The 17,457-nt window shown below is 41.4% G+C and overlaps 1 protein-coding gene across 1 annotated transcript in view; it reads left to right on the top strand.

Moving 5' to 3' along the window:
* The window catches only part of LOC132833291 (thrombospondin type-1 domain-containing protein 4-like), a 456,799-nt gene that overhangs the window by 422,611 nt on the left and 16,731 nt on the right, over positions 1-17,457 (top strand). The window contains exons 12-15 of the mRNA XM_060851456.1: positions 9,786-9,915; positions 11,845-12,049; positions 14,928-15,101; positions 16,166-16,339. Of these exons, the coding sequence (XP_060707439.1) occupies positions 9,786-9,915; positions 11,845-12,049; positions 14,928-15,101; positions 16,166-16,339 (683 nt within the window). The remainder of the gene's footprint in view (positions 1-9,785; positions 9,916-11,844; positions 12,050-14,927; positions 15,102-16,165; positions 16,340-17,457) is intronic.

Raw genomic sequence — 17,457 nt, 5'->3', positions numbered from 1 at the left:
CACTAGTTTAAGCATAGCGGGGAGCTGAGGCTCAAGAATGTGAGAACTCTGAGTACTTGTTCCAAACTTCCTGTTTTCCAGCAGTAAAATTAGAAGTGTTGGCAGAGTCCTGGTATGGTGAGGCTTTCTTAATATTATCATAGCCAACATAATTATTAGGATTTGCACATTTGTAACCTTCTGAAATAGTCAAAGTGTGCGTCTACAGGTGTAATTGAAGTGCTTTATCATCTGCACCGAACAGTGATACTCAAGTTTGGATTGTATGTCCCTTTACTCATTCTATAAGCCAGGATGTCCAAAGTGATTTCTTCAAGTAGAGTCTGTCCCTTACTATAGATGACCATAACCATTAAATTTATAAACTAAACTAGGCCAATCAGCCCATCAGGTCTGCTGAACCACTCTACGTGATTATGGCTGATCTTATCATCCTCAACTCCACTTCCCTGCCCTTTTCCCCATAACCCTTGATTGTCTTATTGATTAAAAATCTATCTTAGCCTTGAATATACTTGATGTCCCAGCTGTCTGTGGCAAACAATTCCACAGACTTACAACCTTCTGAGAGAAGATATTTTTCCCTAATTGAACAGAACTTAAATAGGCAACAATTATTCGGCGATTATGCTCTCTAGTCTTAGAATCACCACAAATAGGAGATAATCTTCACATCTATTCTGTCCAGGACATTAGGAATCATGTATTTACATTGAATTCATATCATAGATATTTGAATCAATTTTTCATTGGTTTCCATTAACCTGAATTGCTGGATGACTAGCCAGCAACATTACTATGATGCCACCATCTCTCCTTCAGTCTGGTATGTTTTTTCTTACATTAAGCTATTTGCCTAATCAGCCTGTTCAGAGATGATATTATACATCACTTGAGCAGGTGGGTGTTGAACCCAGGGCTCTCAGTTCAAGACACTACTACTGGGCCACAAGAACCCAGCCAATCTTGTATGTTTCAATGAGGATTCAATTAGAATCAGGTGTAGGCCATTTGGCCCTTTAGGCCTCTTGTGCTCTTCAGTAAGATCACAGCTAATTTGACTGTGCCCTCAACTCTACATTCCTGCTTACTCCTGATAACCTTTGATTCCATTGTTAGTCAAGAGTCTATCTATATCTGTCTTTAAAAATGGCTCTGCCTTCACCAATCTCCAGGAGAGAATTCATGAATCTGTGAAAGAAATGAAAAGTTCTCATTAATTTCTTCTTAAATGTAAAGATTCTTCTTTTTCAAACTATGTTCCCTAATTCTGGTTTTTCTCTAAAATGGAAACATCCACCTGATTAAGTCGTCTCAGGGTCTTGGATGTATTTCAGTAAGATCACTGCTCATTCTTCTAAACACTAATGGATACGGTGTAGCCTGTCCTCATAAGGTAATCCCATCACTGGCCCCCAATCCCAGGTGTCAGTTGAGCAAACCTTCTTTGAACTGCTTCTAATGTATTTACATTCTTAAAAAAAAACGACTGTACACAATACTCTAAGTATGTCCTCACCAACACTGTATGGCTATAGCAATGTTTCCCTACTTTTATATTTTATTTCCCTTGCAATGAACAATATATTCTATTTGCCTTCCCGTACACTTCATGTACCTGCAGACTAATTTTATATGATTCACATACCAGCACACACAGAACTCTCAGTTCTTCAGAATTGTGCAATCTTTCTCGATTTAAATAATGTGCTGATTTTCCCTTCCTAACTTAACTGGTTATTCATTTAGGAATTGTCCTCCAGCTCTGCTCTGTTTACTTGAATTCAATGTGAGGCAAACAAAGGACTAGTTGTAATTTAAAGAAAGACCTCTGTAAACGTAGCACCTTTCCACTTCAAAACATCCTATACCAAAGGGGTAACTTTGATGTATAGTCACTGTTGTATTAAAGGAAACTTGGCAGTCAATGATGTGCATAGCAAGCTTACACAGGGAGGACTGTAGAAGCTGGAGATCAGAGTCGACAGTTGGTGCTGGAAAAGCACAGCAGGAGAGAAGCAGGAGAATTGACGTTTCGGGAATAAGCCCTTCATTCATGAAACATCGATTCTCCAGCTCTTCACATGCTGCCTAACTTGCTGTGCTTTTCCAGCACCACACTCTCGGCAGCAAGATCACACAAAGAGCAATGTAATGACAACCAGATAATCTGTTTTTGTGATGTTGATGGAGGAATAAATATTGGCAAGAAAAGTGATAGTAACTCCCTGGCTCTTCTTAAAGATAATGTACTAAAACCGTTTAAGGTTCACTTGAGAGGACAGGTGCAGCCTCAGGTTAATATCTGATCTGAAAGATGGTGCTTTCAGCAGTGCACTATCCCTTCAGTGTTGCACCAAAGTGTTGATCTTTATTTTACTGCTCAAGCCCAGATCTGAGGAACTTGAATTAATATTTACACAGGAACAGATGTGAGCCTAATCTCAGGAATGTGCTATCGTATGGAGTGATTGAGATGAATTCCATAGGTGTATTTGAAGGGAAGTAGATCAACATATGAAAGAAAACAGCAATAGGATATGTTGATAGAGTGAGATAAAATAGGCTGGGGGGAGGTTCCAGTAGATAATACACATCAGCGTTGAGCAGCTGGTTTGTCTAAGTGTAATATATAAAGTCTGTAGTACGTCTTGATTAGGGTTTCAGGTGTACATTGCAGCTAGGATACACCATGTATTGAATGTAATTAAGCATGGTCATTAATGGCCTAAATTTTCTGATAAACATCAGAACCGCTGTGTCTGATGCTGATCCGTCTGCAAACTATCCACTCACCTGGTTGGGTTTAGAAGATCCAGTTGGGTTTAGAAGATCCATCATCTAATGCAGCAAGTCAGAACAACCCTCTCGATACAGAAATACATGCAATTATTTAAGTAAACTACTCTCATAAACATTTAGATATCTGCTTCATGAGATTTCACAATGGCACTAATGAGAGCAATTCTGGACTACTATGAATAGCAGTATCCCGCTTACTTAAGGAAAAATGTAAATGCATTGGAAGCAGGTCAGAAAAGCATTTTAGGTTAATCCCTGGAAAGTTGTCTCGTGATGAAATGTCGGACAATTTCGACTTTTATCCTCTGGAGTTTAGATGAATAAGCAGCAATTTACTTGAAAGGTATAAGGTTCTGAGGAGTCTTTGACAGGTTAGATGTGGAGAGAATGTTTCCTCTTCTGGGAAAATCTAAAACTAAGGGTCGCTGTTTAAAAGTAAGGCCCCATTTAAGACAGAGATAATGAGAATATTTTCTCTCACAAAAGGTCATGAATCTTTGAAACTCTCTTCCTTAAAAAACAGAAACAGAATCTTTGAATGTTTTCGTGGCAGAGGTAGATAGATTCTTAATAAGCAAAGGGGTTTAAGATTATCAAGGGGTAGGTAGCAATGTAGAATAATCAGATCAGTCATGAGCAAATGTTAAATGTCAAGTGGCCTACTCCTGCTCCGAGTTCATATGTTTGGGAAATGGGGGAGACCATTTAGGACTGAGATGAGGAGAAATGTCTTCGCCCAGAGAGTGGTGAGCCTGTGGAATTCTCTGCCACAGGAAGTGGTCGAGGCCAAAATATTGTTTTCAAGAAGGAGTTAGATGCAGTTTTTAGGGCTAAAGGGATCAAGGGTATGGAGACAGCTGCAACTGAGGACTGATTTGTATAATCAGCCATGATCATATTGAATGGTAGAGCAGACTCAAAGGGCAGAATGGCCACCTCCTGCTCCTATTTTGTATGGTTCTAAATCTCCTGTGAAAGGTAAACAGAAATTTCTTGTGAAGTAAATGATCTGTCATTAAAATAAACCTACAAGAAGGGGTCAGATATGGTTCTTATAGCCAAAGAGATCAAGGCATATGGGAGAAAGCAGGAACTGAGTTTGATGGTCAGCCATGATCATAATGGATGGGCGAGCAGGCTCAAAGGGCGGAATGGTCTACTCCTGCCCCTATTTTCTTGTATCTACCACAGCTCAGTGGTGATACTGGGCTTGTTCTTCCAATATTTTGGCTTCTCATCATTTTGAGGAAGTTCTCTCCATGGGTCATGGTGATTTTTCTTATGGATCCCGGTTGCTCACCTCATTACTTGTACATCCAGGATTCATGGTGCCCTTCTCACTGAATCACCCCTGTACAGTGCTGTCAATCAAAACAAGCTTTCTGGTTTTCTGCCTGTGCTAAGAAGCATGTCAAGGCAGAGACACTTACGAGCATCCAAACATGTGCAACCTGTGTGCGTGCTAAGGAAATAAGCAAAGAGCCCTGAGATGCATCTTTTGCAGATGTATGCCATGGTTTTGTGCTCCTGCGTCCAGGGACTGATTATGGGACTTTGCCGTGCACAATTTGGTCTCGGTACTTCCCTGTTTCACAACTGTGGCTTCATCTCAATTAGCTCCGAAGCACTTTACAACATTTTAATATCATGGAAGGTGCTATATAAATGCAGTTACCTTTTTAACTATCTCCTAATTAGCTATATATTGGCAAATGTCATCTTCACTGCAAATAATTACTTGAGGAGACTGCCTTGAGAATTTAGTTTAATATTTTACTTATAAGTAACACGGGTTTAAAGCAATATGTTTACTGTTAGTGATATCTTTGAGGTGAACCCTCCGCCACAAATAGCATTTTTGGATAATGCCCTCACCTTAGATTATTAAAGCAGATGGACAAATGTCGGTCTTTCTTTAGTTATGAAATTGCAAAATATGGGCAATAAATTGCCTTCCTGTCTGCGACAGCTAATCAAAACCAAACTGGATTGCCTTATGTGAGCACATGTTCCATATTTCTTGTATCATTGTACATGTTCTCCTCATTGAATCCTTCCTACATTCCTTGGCCTATCCACTAAATTTGCCCAGATTTCTTTTTTGCCAACTCCCCTCCATCCATCTCTCATACACATAGCTGGCTGTCATCAGCAAAATTTTACCACATTACAAGACAGATCTCCCCTGCGATACTCTGCATGAGTAGTGTGGATAGTGTAGGATCCACAATAGCCCCCTTTGGAATTGTGGTCACTGCTCCTTTTGAACTTCCTTTTTTCATTATCACTCTCTACACCCCCACCAGTTGTCTTTTGGTTTCATCCATCTGGCTAATTTGTCACTAATTCCCTCAGTTTATTTTCTTCAAAGACTTCACTAGCGCAGTTTTATCAAATGACTTCTGAAAATCAAAGTAACTTATCTCCGTTGGATATTCTGTGTCACTTTTTTTTAAACTGGTGTGTTTGCCCATTATGTTAAACCAGCTAAAAACTGGGGTAGCACAGTGGCTCAGTGGTTAGTGCTGCTGCCTCACAGCACCCGGGACCTGTGTTCGAATCCATCCCGGGGTGACTGTCTGTGTGGAGTTTGCACATTCTCCCTGTATCTGTGTGGGATTCTGCTGGATGTTTCGGTTCCCTCCACAGTCCAAAGGTGTGCAGGTTAGGTGGTTTGACCATGCTAAATTGTCCTGGGTGTCCAGGGATATGCAGGGTAGATGGATTAGCCATGGGAATTGCATGGGTCTGGATGGGATGCTGTTCGGAAGGTCAGTGTGGACTGAATGGCCAGCTTCCACGCTGTAAGGATTCTATGATCAAAAGTGTGGAGGAAAGATTCCAAATCAACACATTCAGGATGCAGATGCTGATGTGCAATATGAGAAGACAATGAAAATGAAATTGACAATTAGTGCCTGGGCAGTGAAGTGGATCCCAATTGGATCATCTTTGAAGAAACGACTGACAAACAATCTGCTCTTTCAGATTTCCATATAGTAGTAAAGGTGAAAATTATCCTTGGGGTCTTTCTATGTTGCTAGAGCACAGAAATACCCTACTGTAGGGCTACTTATGTTGCCAAGCTAGTACCACCTTGAATGTAGAGAAGTCAAACTCCTGATGAAGGGCTTTTGCCCAAAACATTGATTTTCCTGCTCTTCAGATACTGCCTAACCTGTTGTGCTTTTCCAGCACCACTGATCTAAACTCTGGTTTCCAGTATCTGCAGTCCTCACTTTTGCCCTATAGAAAAATCATAACTATCTCTGGCATCTCCAAACCGCCACGTCAGAGACAATGTAGTGAAAGACAACTCTAAGCACTTATTAAACATAGCTTTGGCATGCAGTCTGCAAGGCCAGAATTTGGGGAATAGTTGTGCCAAACTAATCAAATGCCATCGCAGCGAAAAAATCCCTGTAATAAAGCACAGGTTGAGTGCATCGCTTTTATAAGTAGGATCAATAGGCACTCTATCATACAAGATATAATTTTACATTTTCAGGTGACTGTCTTTCATACTGTGCATCCTTCGCATTTTCTGGAACAATGTACCTGGTCACACAGTGCCAGAAAAGCAGCCAGTGCTTTTTAATAACTGGTGATCTCTCTCTACTTTCCCCATGCTCTAATAAATCATTGCAAAATACCTGACAGATAGGTGACCCACAAAAGAATAATGGCACTGTTTGTATTTGGTCCTCAAAGCATAATGCTTTACATAGCACATGCAACATTTGCTGAAATTCGAAAGGAACGCTCAAAGAGTGGACACGGGGTTAACAACTCTTAAAGCAAGAGTGTAGCAATTTTATCAGAACTAACCTGTTAAGAGTACCAGATAGAAAGTGTCATCCCCTGTACCAAAATGTCATTCAGATGAGACTTTAAACCAATATTTCCCTGCCCTCTCAGGTAGACTCAAAGGATCACATGGCACTTTTAGACGAGTTTCTCTGTCCAGTGTTTATCCCCAAAATGCAAGACAGACCTATGTTGACTACCCAAGATGCTCTCATAAATCTCTTGATTATTACAGCTTCCATCATTCTGTCAGATGTAGCTCCATTGGTAGCGAAGGTAGCATGTTCTAAGTCTCCCTCCAGAACTTTAACACAATAAATCAGCAGCACAGAGGGAGTGCAGCACAAAGGGAATGCTGCACTAAGGGAATGCAGCAGGAAGTTCAGCACTGTCTGGGAGTATGGAAGGGGAAGAGAGCAGCATTGTGGGAGTGCTGCACTCTCAGAGGTGCCATCTTTCAGATGAGATCGAACTGAGAACACCTCTGAGGTGGACATAAAAGATTCTTTGGCACTCTTTTGTAAAAACAGCAGGGGAGTTATTCCAAGTGTCCTGACTAATATTCATCCTCCAGTCACTAAAAGAACAAACTATCTACTCATGACCACATTGCTCTTTGTGAATCCTTGCTGTGTACAGATTGGCTGCACATTTTCTATGTATTATAACAGTGACGACAGTTCAAAAGTTCTTCATTCTTTGTATCGTGTTTTGGGATACCCTGCGGGTTTCAAGGGCACTTGTTAAATGCAAGTATTTCTTAATTATCAAAAAGTAGTTTTAATGTATAACTAAATTCTTACATATAACCTAACCCAACCATAAATGGAAAGTTGCAATTCTATTAAGTAATTATATTAACAGATTCCTATTAATATTTTTAACTTGTGAACGTAGCTATGCAGTATCTAATTGGTTGCACTTTAGATAACTTATTCATTCTGACTATATAGGAAAGACCTGACTGTGAACATGAATTGCACACTGAAAGCAACTCCAACCTGATGCAATATTTCACATGAAGTTCATCTTAAGGTCTGCAAACTGAAACTGGACAAATATTCTGGGGAACCATTAGCAAAGCAGCACTTCCGACATTATGTCACTGTATAACTGTCCGCAGTGTACATCAATGTGCATTAGCTGAGCTGTACATCAACGAACGATTTCCCCAGTAAAAACAAGATCTTTCCTTTTATACCGATTTGTGCAAATTAGCAAGTCTGGAGAAAGTGGAACTGACCCAGCTGTGACTTTTTATGAAATGGCAAAATCCTAACCGGTGGGTCACACAATATTGAATAAACTGGAGCAGTGCAAAAAGAAAGACACTGTATTTCAGTGACCTGAGGATTGGGCACATATACATTACAGTGAATGCATTGAGCAGTGATCAGTACAGCATGACTCACACTTCCTACTCTGTAATAACAAGCCCATTACATGTGGCAATTCAGAGTTAGCCTATATTTTAAACCGAGGAGTTCAGTACAGTATGTTAGATGGCAACAACATTGTTACCTACTTCCACTGATCAGATATGACTCCATATTAAATGAGAAACCCATTATCTTTGCATGTAGCAGTTCATTTTACACAAGTTCAGATTGTCACTAGAGAGCTTCATGATAATGTGTTAGAAATCTGGGCATGTAGTACTCTCAATTTTCCATCCATCAAAGCTGATGCTCAGAACACCAGAGTAAATACACTTGAATGCCCATTTTATGCTCTGTCATAGACTTAAATCATGCAGCAACAAGAGTTGATCATTCAGCACCTCAAGCTTGTACCATCATTTATTATCTTAACTCATTTTGCCTGCCTTGGCTCTTAACACTGGAGGTCAAGGTGAGAGTGATAGGCCGGAGTGGGGTGGGGGCGGAGGGCGGAAGAAGACCTCTCCGCCCCCACCCCATTCCGGCCTATCACCCTCACCATGACCTCCTTCCACCTATCACATCTCCATCGCCCCTCCCCCAAATCCCTCCTCCCTACCTTTTATCTTAGCCTGCCTGGCACCCTCTCCTCATTCCTGATGAAGGGCTCTGGCCCGAAACGTCGAATTTCCTGTTCCTTGGATGCTGCCTGACCTGCTGTGCTTTAACCAGCAACACATTTTCAGCTCTGTTCTCCAGCATCTGCAGACCTCACTTTTTACTTGGCTCTTAACACTGTTAACTGACCAAAGGTACCGGATTAAAATACAAAGTTCTCTGAAATTTGAGTCCTCTGGAAATTCCATCATAACATTGGTACATTGTCTTCAGTGCAACTGACCCTAGTCTTAGGGTGGTTCAATGGTTAGCACTGCTGCCTCACAGCACCAGGGATTCAGCTTCGATTCTACCTTTGGGTGACTGTCTGTGTGGAGTTTGCACATTCTCCCATGTGGGTTTCCTCTAGGTGCTCTGTTTTCCTCCCACAATCCAAAGATGTGCAGGTCAGGTGGATTGGCCGTGCTAAATTGTCCCATAGTGTCAGGGATGTGCAGGCTAGGTGGATTGAATGTGGGGTTATAGGGACACGATGGGTGATTTTCGGAGGGTCAGTGCAGACCCGATGAGCTGTATGGTCCCCATCTACACAATAGGATTCTAACGCAATATCCTTACATTGTGAAGCTTGAAAAGGTTCAGGAAAGATTTGCAAGGATGTTGCCAGGAATTAGAGGATTTGAGCCACAGGGAGAGGCTGAACAGGCTGGGGCTGTTTTCCCTGGAGCGTCGGAGGCTGAGGGGTGACCTTATAGAGGTTTATAAAATCATGAGAGGCATGGATAGGGTAAATAGACAAGGTCTTTTCCCTGGGATGGGTGAGTCCAAAAGTAGAGGGCATAGGTTTAGGGTGAGAGGGGAAAAATTTAAAAGAGAACTACGAGGCAACTTTTTCATGCAGAGGTGATGCTTGTATGGAATTACAACATTTAAAAGGCATCTGGTTGGGTTTATGAATAAGAGGGGTTTGCAGGGATATAGGGCAAGTGCTGGCAAATGGGACTAGATTTGTTTAGGATATCAGGTCGGCATGGACGAGTTGGACCGAAGGATCTGTTTCCATGCTGTATATCTGTATGACTCTGTTTTGTTGGTCATTTAATTAACACAATTGTATACTAAATGTTTGAGGTAGTGAATTCCTTCCATTAATAATAAGTGTCTTCTCTTCCTTTTTAGGAAGCCGTGCACTTATTTTCAAGTGTGTTAACAGGAATACACATGAAGAAGTATCTGAAAACCTGTGTGAGATAGCAATGAGGCCAACACCAGACGAAGAAGCCTGCAATATCCAGCCATGCCCAGCCTAGTACGTTCACTGAGAATAGCTTTATTGTTAATTTACACACACACACACACACACACACACACACACACACACACACACACACACACACACACACACACACACACACACACACACTCCTCTTCATGTTTAAATGGAACATTTCATAAACCTGAAACAGTCAGTGTGCAGTCCCTACTTTTGGACACAGGCCAACCAGGGGCCAACAGAAACAGAAACTTAATCAAAGCCCTAAGAAGCTATGAAAATTGTGCTGTAATAACAAGTAACCACTGGAGATTGAGCACATTTAATAAAAGAAACGCCTCCAGAAGCTGTGTTTTCTGGTTCAGTATGTTACAAACACTGCTGTATATGGGCACAAGCAAATGTCAATGAGCATGAAATGTCTTTGGTATTCACTCATAAGAATTGGGCATTGCTAGTTGGGCCAGCATTTATCGCTCATCCCTTATTGCCTGTGCAAAAGTGATGCTGAGCTAAAACTCTGCAGTCTGTGTGTGACCATTTTGCAATGTTCTGATGTTTTAATGAGGATGTTTTATCTTCAAGGTGAGAATTGTTAGAGCACATTGTATGCGTATACATGGTATGTGTATACATATTGGCACTTCCAACAAAGTCACAGGCTAGGGACAGAATTAAAGCTGCGTATCATGTGACCCCAGTAAAATACTTTATCCGTAGCCACTGATTTGCTGATTGTAAAGTTTCCATTTCCCACATTGGCCATAATCTGAAATGAATATAGTTTGGAGGCACATTTCCTCCTGCAATTTTTATGTATTTTTTAATGAAAATCAGGAACAAAATCTCCGATTTATCCAAAATCCAATTAACACTTTTTTTTGTTCATAAAAAAAGTTTTAAATGAGCTGCCTTGTAGTTTCCATCTCTGTGCATTGTTTGTATCACTCAGCAGGTCTCACTGAAAAAGCACCAGGAATGAGAGAAGGCTCCTTCCTCCACTTTGAAAATTGCAGGTTGTGTGAATGTTCTACACACCCTGGGGGTGGATTCCCACTGGCTTTTCCCCATCATCTACAGTAATTTCAGTCGAAGAGCTGCTGAAAAGCATGAAAACTGGCATAAATAATGGCTGAGTAGGAGAATCCCTGTGGAAATCCCTCATTCCCAGTGAGCTTGGAAAATAACAGCAATGTTCTTGAACTAAATGGGTTCTTTCAGAGGGATAGCTTTTTGAATCAAGGACATTCAGTTTCAAATGCCTCTTCTCTGATGTTGTAACTCCACATTCACTGTTTTTGAATGATTTAATCAGCATCTTCAACTGGTTGTAAATGCTGGAGGATATGTTGAGGTCATAAAAGCTACTATTTCAATGTGAGTCTGCCTATCCTGTCTTTCTTTTCATGTTCCTTCTCTCCAGATGCTTACAGGAGCATTGTACATGGGCAGCACGGTGGCTCAGTGGTTAGCACTGCTGCCTCACAGCGCCAGGGCCCCAGGTTCAATTCCAGCCTCAGGCAGACTGTCTGTGTGGTGTTTGCACATTCTCCCAGTGGTCTGTGTGGGTTTCCTCTGGGTGCTCTAGCTTCCTCCCACAGTCCAAAGATGTGCAGGTTAGGTGCATTGGCCATGCTAAATTGCCTGTAGTGTTAGATGCATTAGTCAGAGGGAAATGGGTCTGGGTGGGTTACTCTTCGGAGGGTCGGTGTGGACTGATTGGGCCGAAGAGCCTGTTTCCACACTGCCGGGAATCTAATCTAATCTAACATCACTGGAAAATGTGTACTGGGGTATTACAAACGTTTGTTCAGATAGTGATGTACATTAGCGCTAAGATAGTTTCTTTCCCCTTTTCGTTAACTTCACTCTGATGATCATAAAATTGCAAGAAGTATATTTCTTCACATTGTTTCCAATTGCAAGGGGTCATTAACATATCACACGTTATTGCTTTTGTCAAAGCTGGGACCTGGGAGAATGGTCAGAATGCAGTAAGACATGTGGTCCCGGAATACAACATCGGCAAGTGCTTTGCAGACAAGTTTATGCCAACCGGACCACCACTGTTCAACCTGAGCGATGTCAGCACCTGGAGAAACCCGAAACAACCACAACCTGCCAACTGAAAATCTGCAGCGAATGGCATATCAGGACAGAATGGAGTGAGGTATACCTAACCCAGGGGCAGCAAAGCTGCATCATCTAGAATGAGTAGTAGCCACACCAGCTTGAGCATCAGACTCTGTATCAGTCTGATTTCTGTTGAATATATGTGGGCAGCACAATGGCACAGTGGTTAGCACTGCTGCTCACAGCGCCAGAGACCCGGGTTCAATTCCACCCTCAGGCAACTGTCTATGCGGAGTTTGCACATTCTCCCAGTGTCTGCGTGGGTTTCCTCTGGGTGCTCTGGTTTCCTCCCACGTTCCAAAGATGTGCAGGTTAGCGTGGATTGGCCATGCTAAATTGTCCGTAGTGTTAGGTGAAGGGGTAAATGTAGGGGAATGGGTCTGGAAAGGCCTGTTTTCACACTGTAAGTAATCTAAAAAAAAAGACCGAAGGAGCATAAGCTAGGTCATTCAACCCCTCAAGCCTGCACCACTACTATAGTCTGCCCCAAACATCAACTTCTCTTTCCTGCCACCTCCTCATTAGCCCTCAACTCCTCAATATTTTAAGAAGTCCATCTACCTCCTCTTTAAATACCTAAAGTAATCCAGTCTCCACAACTTACAATTCCAAATATTCACTACCCTCTGACAAAAGGGAGTTCTACATTCCGAGGGGCTAGATTCCCATTGGTTCTTCCACTTCATCGATGATAATTTCAGTGGAAGAGCTACAGAAAACATGCAGACAATGTTGAAGAAGAAATTACCTTGCTTCTCAGTTTTAAATGATTGTCTTCTTATTCTGTAACTATATGCTGTAGTTTGAGATTGTGCCACTACCCCACTGGTGGAAACATCCTCTCAACATCTACCGCATTAAACCCCTTCAGAATCCTGTATGTGTCAATATGATCATCCCTGCCAAACTCTGGTGAATAAAGGCCTAATGTACCATTCCTGATAAGTCAACCCCTTCATCCCAGGGAACTCAAGTTGAGAATGAATCAAGGAACTGATTTAGATAGGTACTGCTGACAATATTGGCTGTTACTTGTCAGCAGAACAGGATTGAAAAAGTCATATCCAGTTACAAAATTACTTGGAGAAAAAAACAATAAACATTACTTGGGAACTCAAAAGAATCAGTTGCTGGACAAAGAAACCTTGGAGTACAGGTTCATAGCTCCTTGAAAGTGGAGTCGCAGGTGATAGGCTAGTGAAGAAGGAGTTTGGTATGCTTTCCTTTATTGGTCAGAGTATTGAGTACCGGAGTTGGGAGGTCATGTTGCGGGTGTACAGGACATTGGTTAGGCCGGTTTTGGAATATTGTGCAACTCTGGTCTCCCTCCAATAGGAAGGATGTTGTGAAACTTGAAGGGATTCAGAAAAGATTTCCAAGGATGTTGCTGGGAGTTGGAGTATTTGAGCTATAGGGAGAGGCTGAATAGCTGGGGCTGTTTTCGCTGGAGTGTCAGAGGTTGAGGGGTGACCTTATCGAGGTTTATAAAATCATGAAGGACATGGATAGGGTAAATAGGTAAGGACTTTTCCCTGTGGGGGGGAGGGGAGGGAGGGAGTCCAAAAGTGGAGAGTGTATGTTTAGAGTGAGAAGGGAAAGATTTAAAAGGAACCTAAGGGACAACATTTTCATGCAAAGGATGGTGTGTGTATGGAATGAGCTGCTAGAAGAAGTGGAGGAGGCAGGAACAATTACAACATTTAAAAGGCATTTGGATGGGTATATGATTAGGAAGGGTTTAGAAGGATATGCACAAGTGCAGGCAAATGTGACTAGATTAGGTTAGGGTATCTGATCGGCATGGACAAGCCAGACCAAAGTGTTTGTTTCCATGCTGTACATCTCTATGACTCTATCTCCTAGGAGCTCCACCAGCCATATATGCTCCCATACCCTCAACCTGTAATTGACCCTGGTCTGACTGGGCTTTCTTTGAGGGCTCAATTCGGTCAGCTACAGCAGGGTGCATGTTTGACAGCTGCCTGTCAGATTTCAGTTCAGAACTATGAGTGCCCTTTCACCACTGGAATAGTGATTAGATTAGATTAGATTACTTACAGTGTGGAAACAGGCCCTTCGGCCCAACAAGTCCACACTGACCCGCAACTCACCCAGACCCGTTCCCCTACATTTATCCCTTCACCTAACACTACGGGCTCTGACAAGTAATCTCCCAAATATGCAGCAAATAGTTAGGAGAGAAATCCAAAATATTGATCTTGCTGAAAAAGTTGTTGAAGTTCTTCATTTTGTACTCATCTGCACAGCTGCAGAAATGCCAAATTTCAAGGGAAACAAAAATTTAGACTGCTTGAGAAAAAGGAGCTGATTGATGGGCAAGTGGTCACTAATTTGTCAAGGAATTGTGATGGAGAATACAGTAATCTGAGCTTCCAGAACATAATGTCCAATATTACTAGATGTGATTCTGCAATTGGGCAGAAATTGTTGGACAAATCTGAGTGCGTTATGAATCACACAAATATCCAATTTAAGACTATCAGTTAGACTTACAATGTGGCTCACTTCATTCTACTCGAAGCTATGTATATTCATATGCAAGATATGGTCGTCTGCAGGAATCTTGTCCAAGTATCGTGCCTTTTTCAGTTAGACAAACATTTGAGGGACAACTGTTTCCTGGCACATTCCCAGTTGCAACACATCAACCAATCCATTTTTCTGGTATTCTTATGTCTGTCCTGATGAACGTGACAAAAAGCTTCCACAACATTTTTTTTATTAGCAATGCTAAAAAGAAGTTAAAATATTTATTCAATGGAATGACACACATTAAGGATATGAATGAGCAAAACAGCCTAAGTGTTCAAATATCTCTATTGGATGCTGCTGTTTGGCTTAGAAGAGCTCCATAATAATTGTTTTGTTACCTCTATTCTTCACCCTTTTGGCAGTGCTCAGTACCTTGTGGTGTGGGACAAAGGATTCGCGATGTAAAATGCATTGACAATCTTGGTGATATTGTGGATGATGAAGAGTGCAACATGCAGCTGAAGCCAGCTGATACAGAAAATTGTGACATGGGACCATGTGCAAAGAGCTGGTTCCACACAGACTGGAGTGTGAGGGTAAAGAACTATTATTCTCTTGTCAAATCCTCCCCACACCAATACAACAGCGTCATTTCCTGTCCCGTACAAGCTGAATTTATTCAAGAGCAGTTAACAGCACAGAGGTGGAGTTCCATCCTTCAGTTTAGTTATAAGTATTGAACCAGACAACATGATCTTAGAAATAGAGACCAGAAAATAATATTCACCATCAGGTTTTTACGCTCAAAAGAAGGATCATAAACTTTGGATTTCAAAACCTTGAAGGATTATGAATTTGCACAAGTCGACCAAAATCATAATTATTTCTCCTGAGTCAGAAATGTACTACGGAAAGTCCCATCAAACTGAGCTCAGGGAATACATTCCAAGCCTGTTCCAGATCCACAGCAATTTCCCCATGCTCCTCAAAGAGATTTATGCAGTCTGCTGACAAAGAGGTAATTTCTGTGATTTATCACTGAGCTTGATTTGGGGCTAAGAGGAACAAACATGCTTTTGTTTATTCCACAGACTAGTGCTGACTGGGCTTCACATATTTCTGATCAATAATCCCCAACCAAGACTTAACTCCAGACCAAATCAGCCAGTCACTATTGGACAGAGCCAGACCAGCAACACACCTGATTGGCATCTATAAATCACCAGCATTATGCAAATGATGTATGAGGCCCAATTTTAGGCTAACCTCAAGCCATCATCCTTGCAATGCATTGTCAGACCGAAATTTATATGTTCTGCAGATTTGATACAAAAGATTAATAGGATTGTACAGCAAGCTTCTTCCTTTAGGTTAATTCAGCTGTCCAGTGAAAATGTTATCTACTGTAATCTTTAGCTCATGGAAGAATTTAATACTGGCATGTTTTATTTCTTGAAAGATTTATGTTGAATAGGACTTGCATTCTGGGGAGAGTTAATTTCTGGAGTAGGAATTTGGGTGACTCTGGGTGGGTCATTTATATCTGAGAGGTTTCAGATAGAGGAATGACCAGTAAAATGACATTTCATATGTTAGTTTCTGTAGCAAGGATTGTTATGATTATTTAGTCACCATATGTTTGGTGTGTGTTTTACTGCAGTGTTCTGCCGAGTGTGGACCAGGCATCCAGACAAGATCAGTTGTATGTTTGATGAATCATATCAGCAGCCTACCACTCGAAGGCTGTGGGGTTGAGAAGCCTGAGGATGTCCGATCTTGCAATGTTGGTCCTTGCAATGAGGATGTCAGGTGGTTCACAGGGCCATGGAGCCAGGTATGTTTCATTAACATCTTACAGTAGCTGAATGAACAAGTGGAGCTCATTGCCTGAAAGGGTAGTAGTGGTAGACATTTTAATTTATTTAAAAGGAGTCAGGTCTATGCAATTGGAGTGCCATAACCTGTAGGACTCTGGACCCAATGCTGGAGTGTGGGAGGAGAGTGGGTAGTTCGTTTTCCATGGGCACAGATAAGGTGAGCCAAGTGGACTCTTCCTGTGCCATAAAATTTCTATGGTTCCGGTACTGGAAAAGAATGTGTGGTAATAATTTTCTACATTCTTACGTTCATTCTGCCAAATGGCAATTTGCTGTTTCATTTCAAAAGCATTGCTTTGGGCTTATATGAAACCTCTGCTTCAACAATGCTGCTTTATCTATAACCATTAGCTATTGTCTTTTTTTCTATATGAACATGATTGGATATGTTCTGACAAGTCTCCATGGCTGTCAGTTTCTGAAGTGTGACTTGATCCACTTGGGATGATACTTTTGAGTATCATCAGTGTGAAGACAGTTACCACTTTGAAATATCTTTCAGCTGTTTCAGAGCCAATTTCTTATTAGTCATTATCTAAGTTAATTATATTTCAATTGGGTGTGAATTTTATTCGGCTGCTGGCTGTTAATTGGGGGTTCACTTGTGCTCAAATGTTGTACAAAAGAGTTCTGTAAGTATCCCTATGTCTGAGCCAGAAAGTCTGGGTTCAAGTCTTATGTGCCCCAGAGTTGTGCCATTTTTCTATACCAACCTGTTCAGAGATGTTATTACATTTCTGTGGAGCAGACAGGGCCTGAGTCCAGGTCTTCTGGACCAGAAATGTTGACATTACTACTGCACCATAAGTGCCCTTCTAATAACTCCTGAACTGATTGATTGATTGATTGATTGATTGATTGATTACAAGTATGTTTCAACCTCTTGGGTGTAATTGGTTAGTGAGTTTGGCGATTGCCAGTTCAAGGCTAACCAGAGATGTAACCTTGCCTATGTAGCGATCTTGCTTTGCACCAGTAATGCCATCTCTGGCCCAAAAGGTCTTGGTTCACCTACTGTGCATGTGTGTCATAATATATCTGAACAAGTTGATGATAAAATTGATTTCTTTACACA

The sequence above is a fragment of the Hemiscyllium ocellatum genome, chromosome 36 (assembly GCF_020745735.1).
Source record: "Hemiscyllium ocellatum isolate sHemOce1 chromosome 36, sHemOce1.pat.X.cur, whole genome shotgun sequence".
NCBI lineage: Eukaryota > Metazoa > Chordata > Chondrichthyes > Orectolobiformes > Hemiscylliidae > Hemiscyllium > Hemiscyllium ocellatum.
The sequence above is the reverse complement of the archived record's forward strand: the minus strand, read 5'-3'. Positions and strand labels throughout refer to the sequence as shown.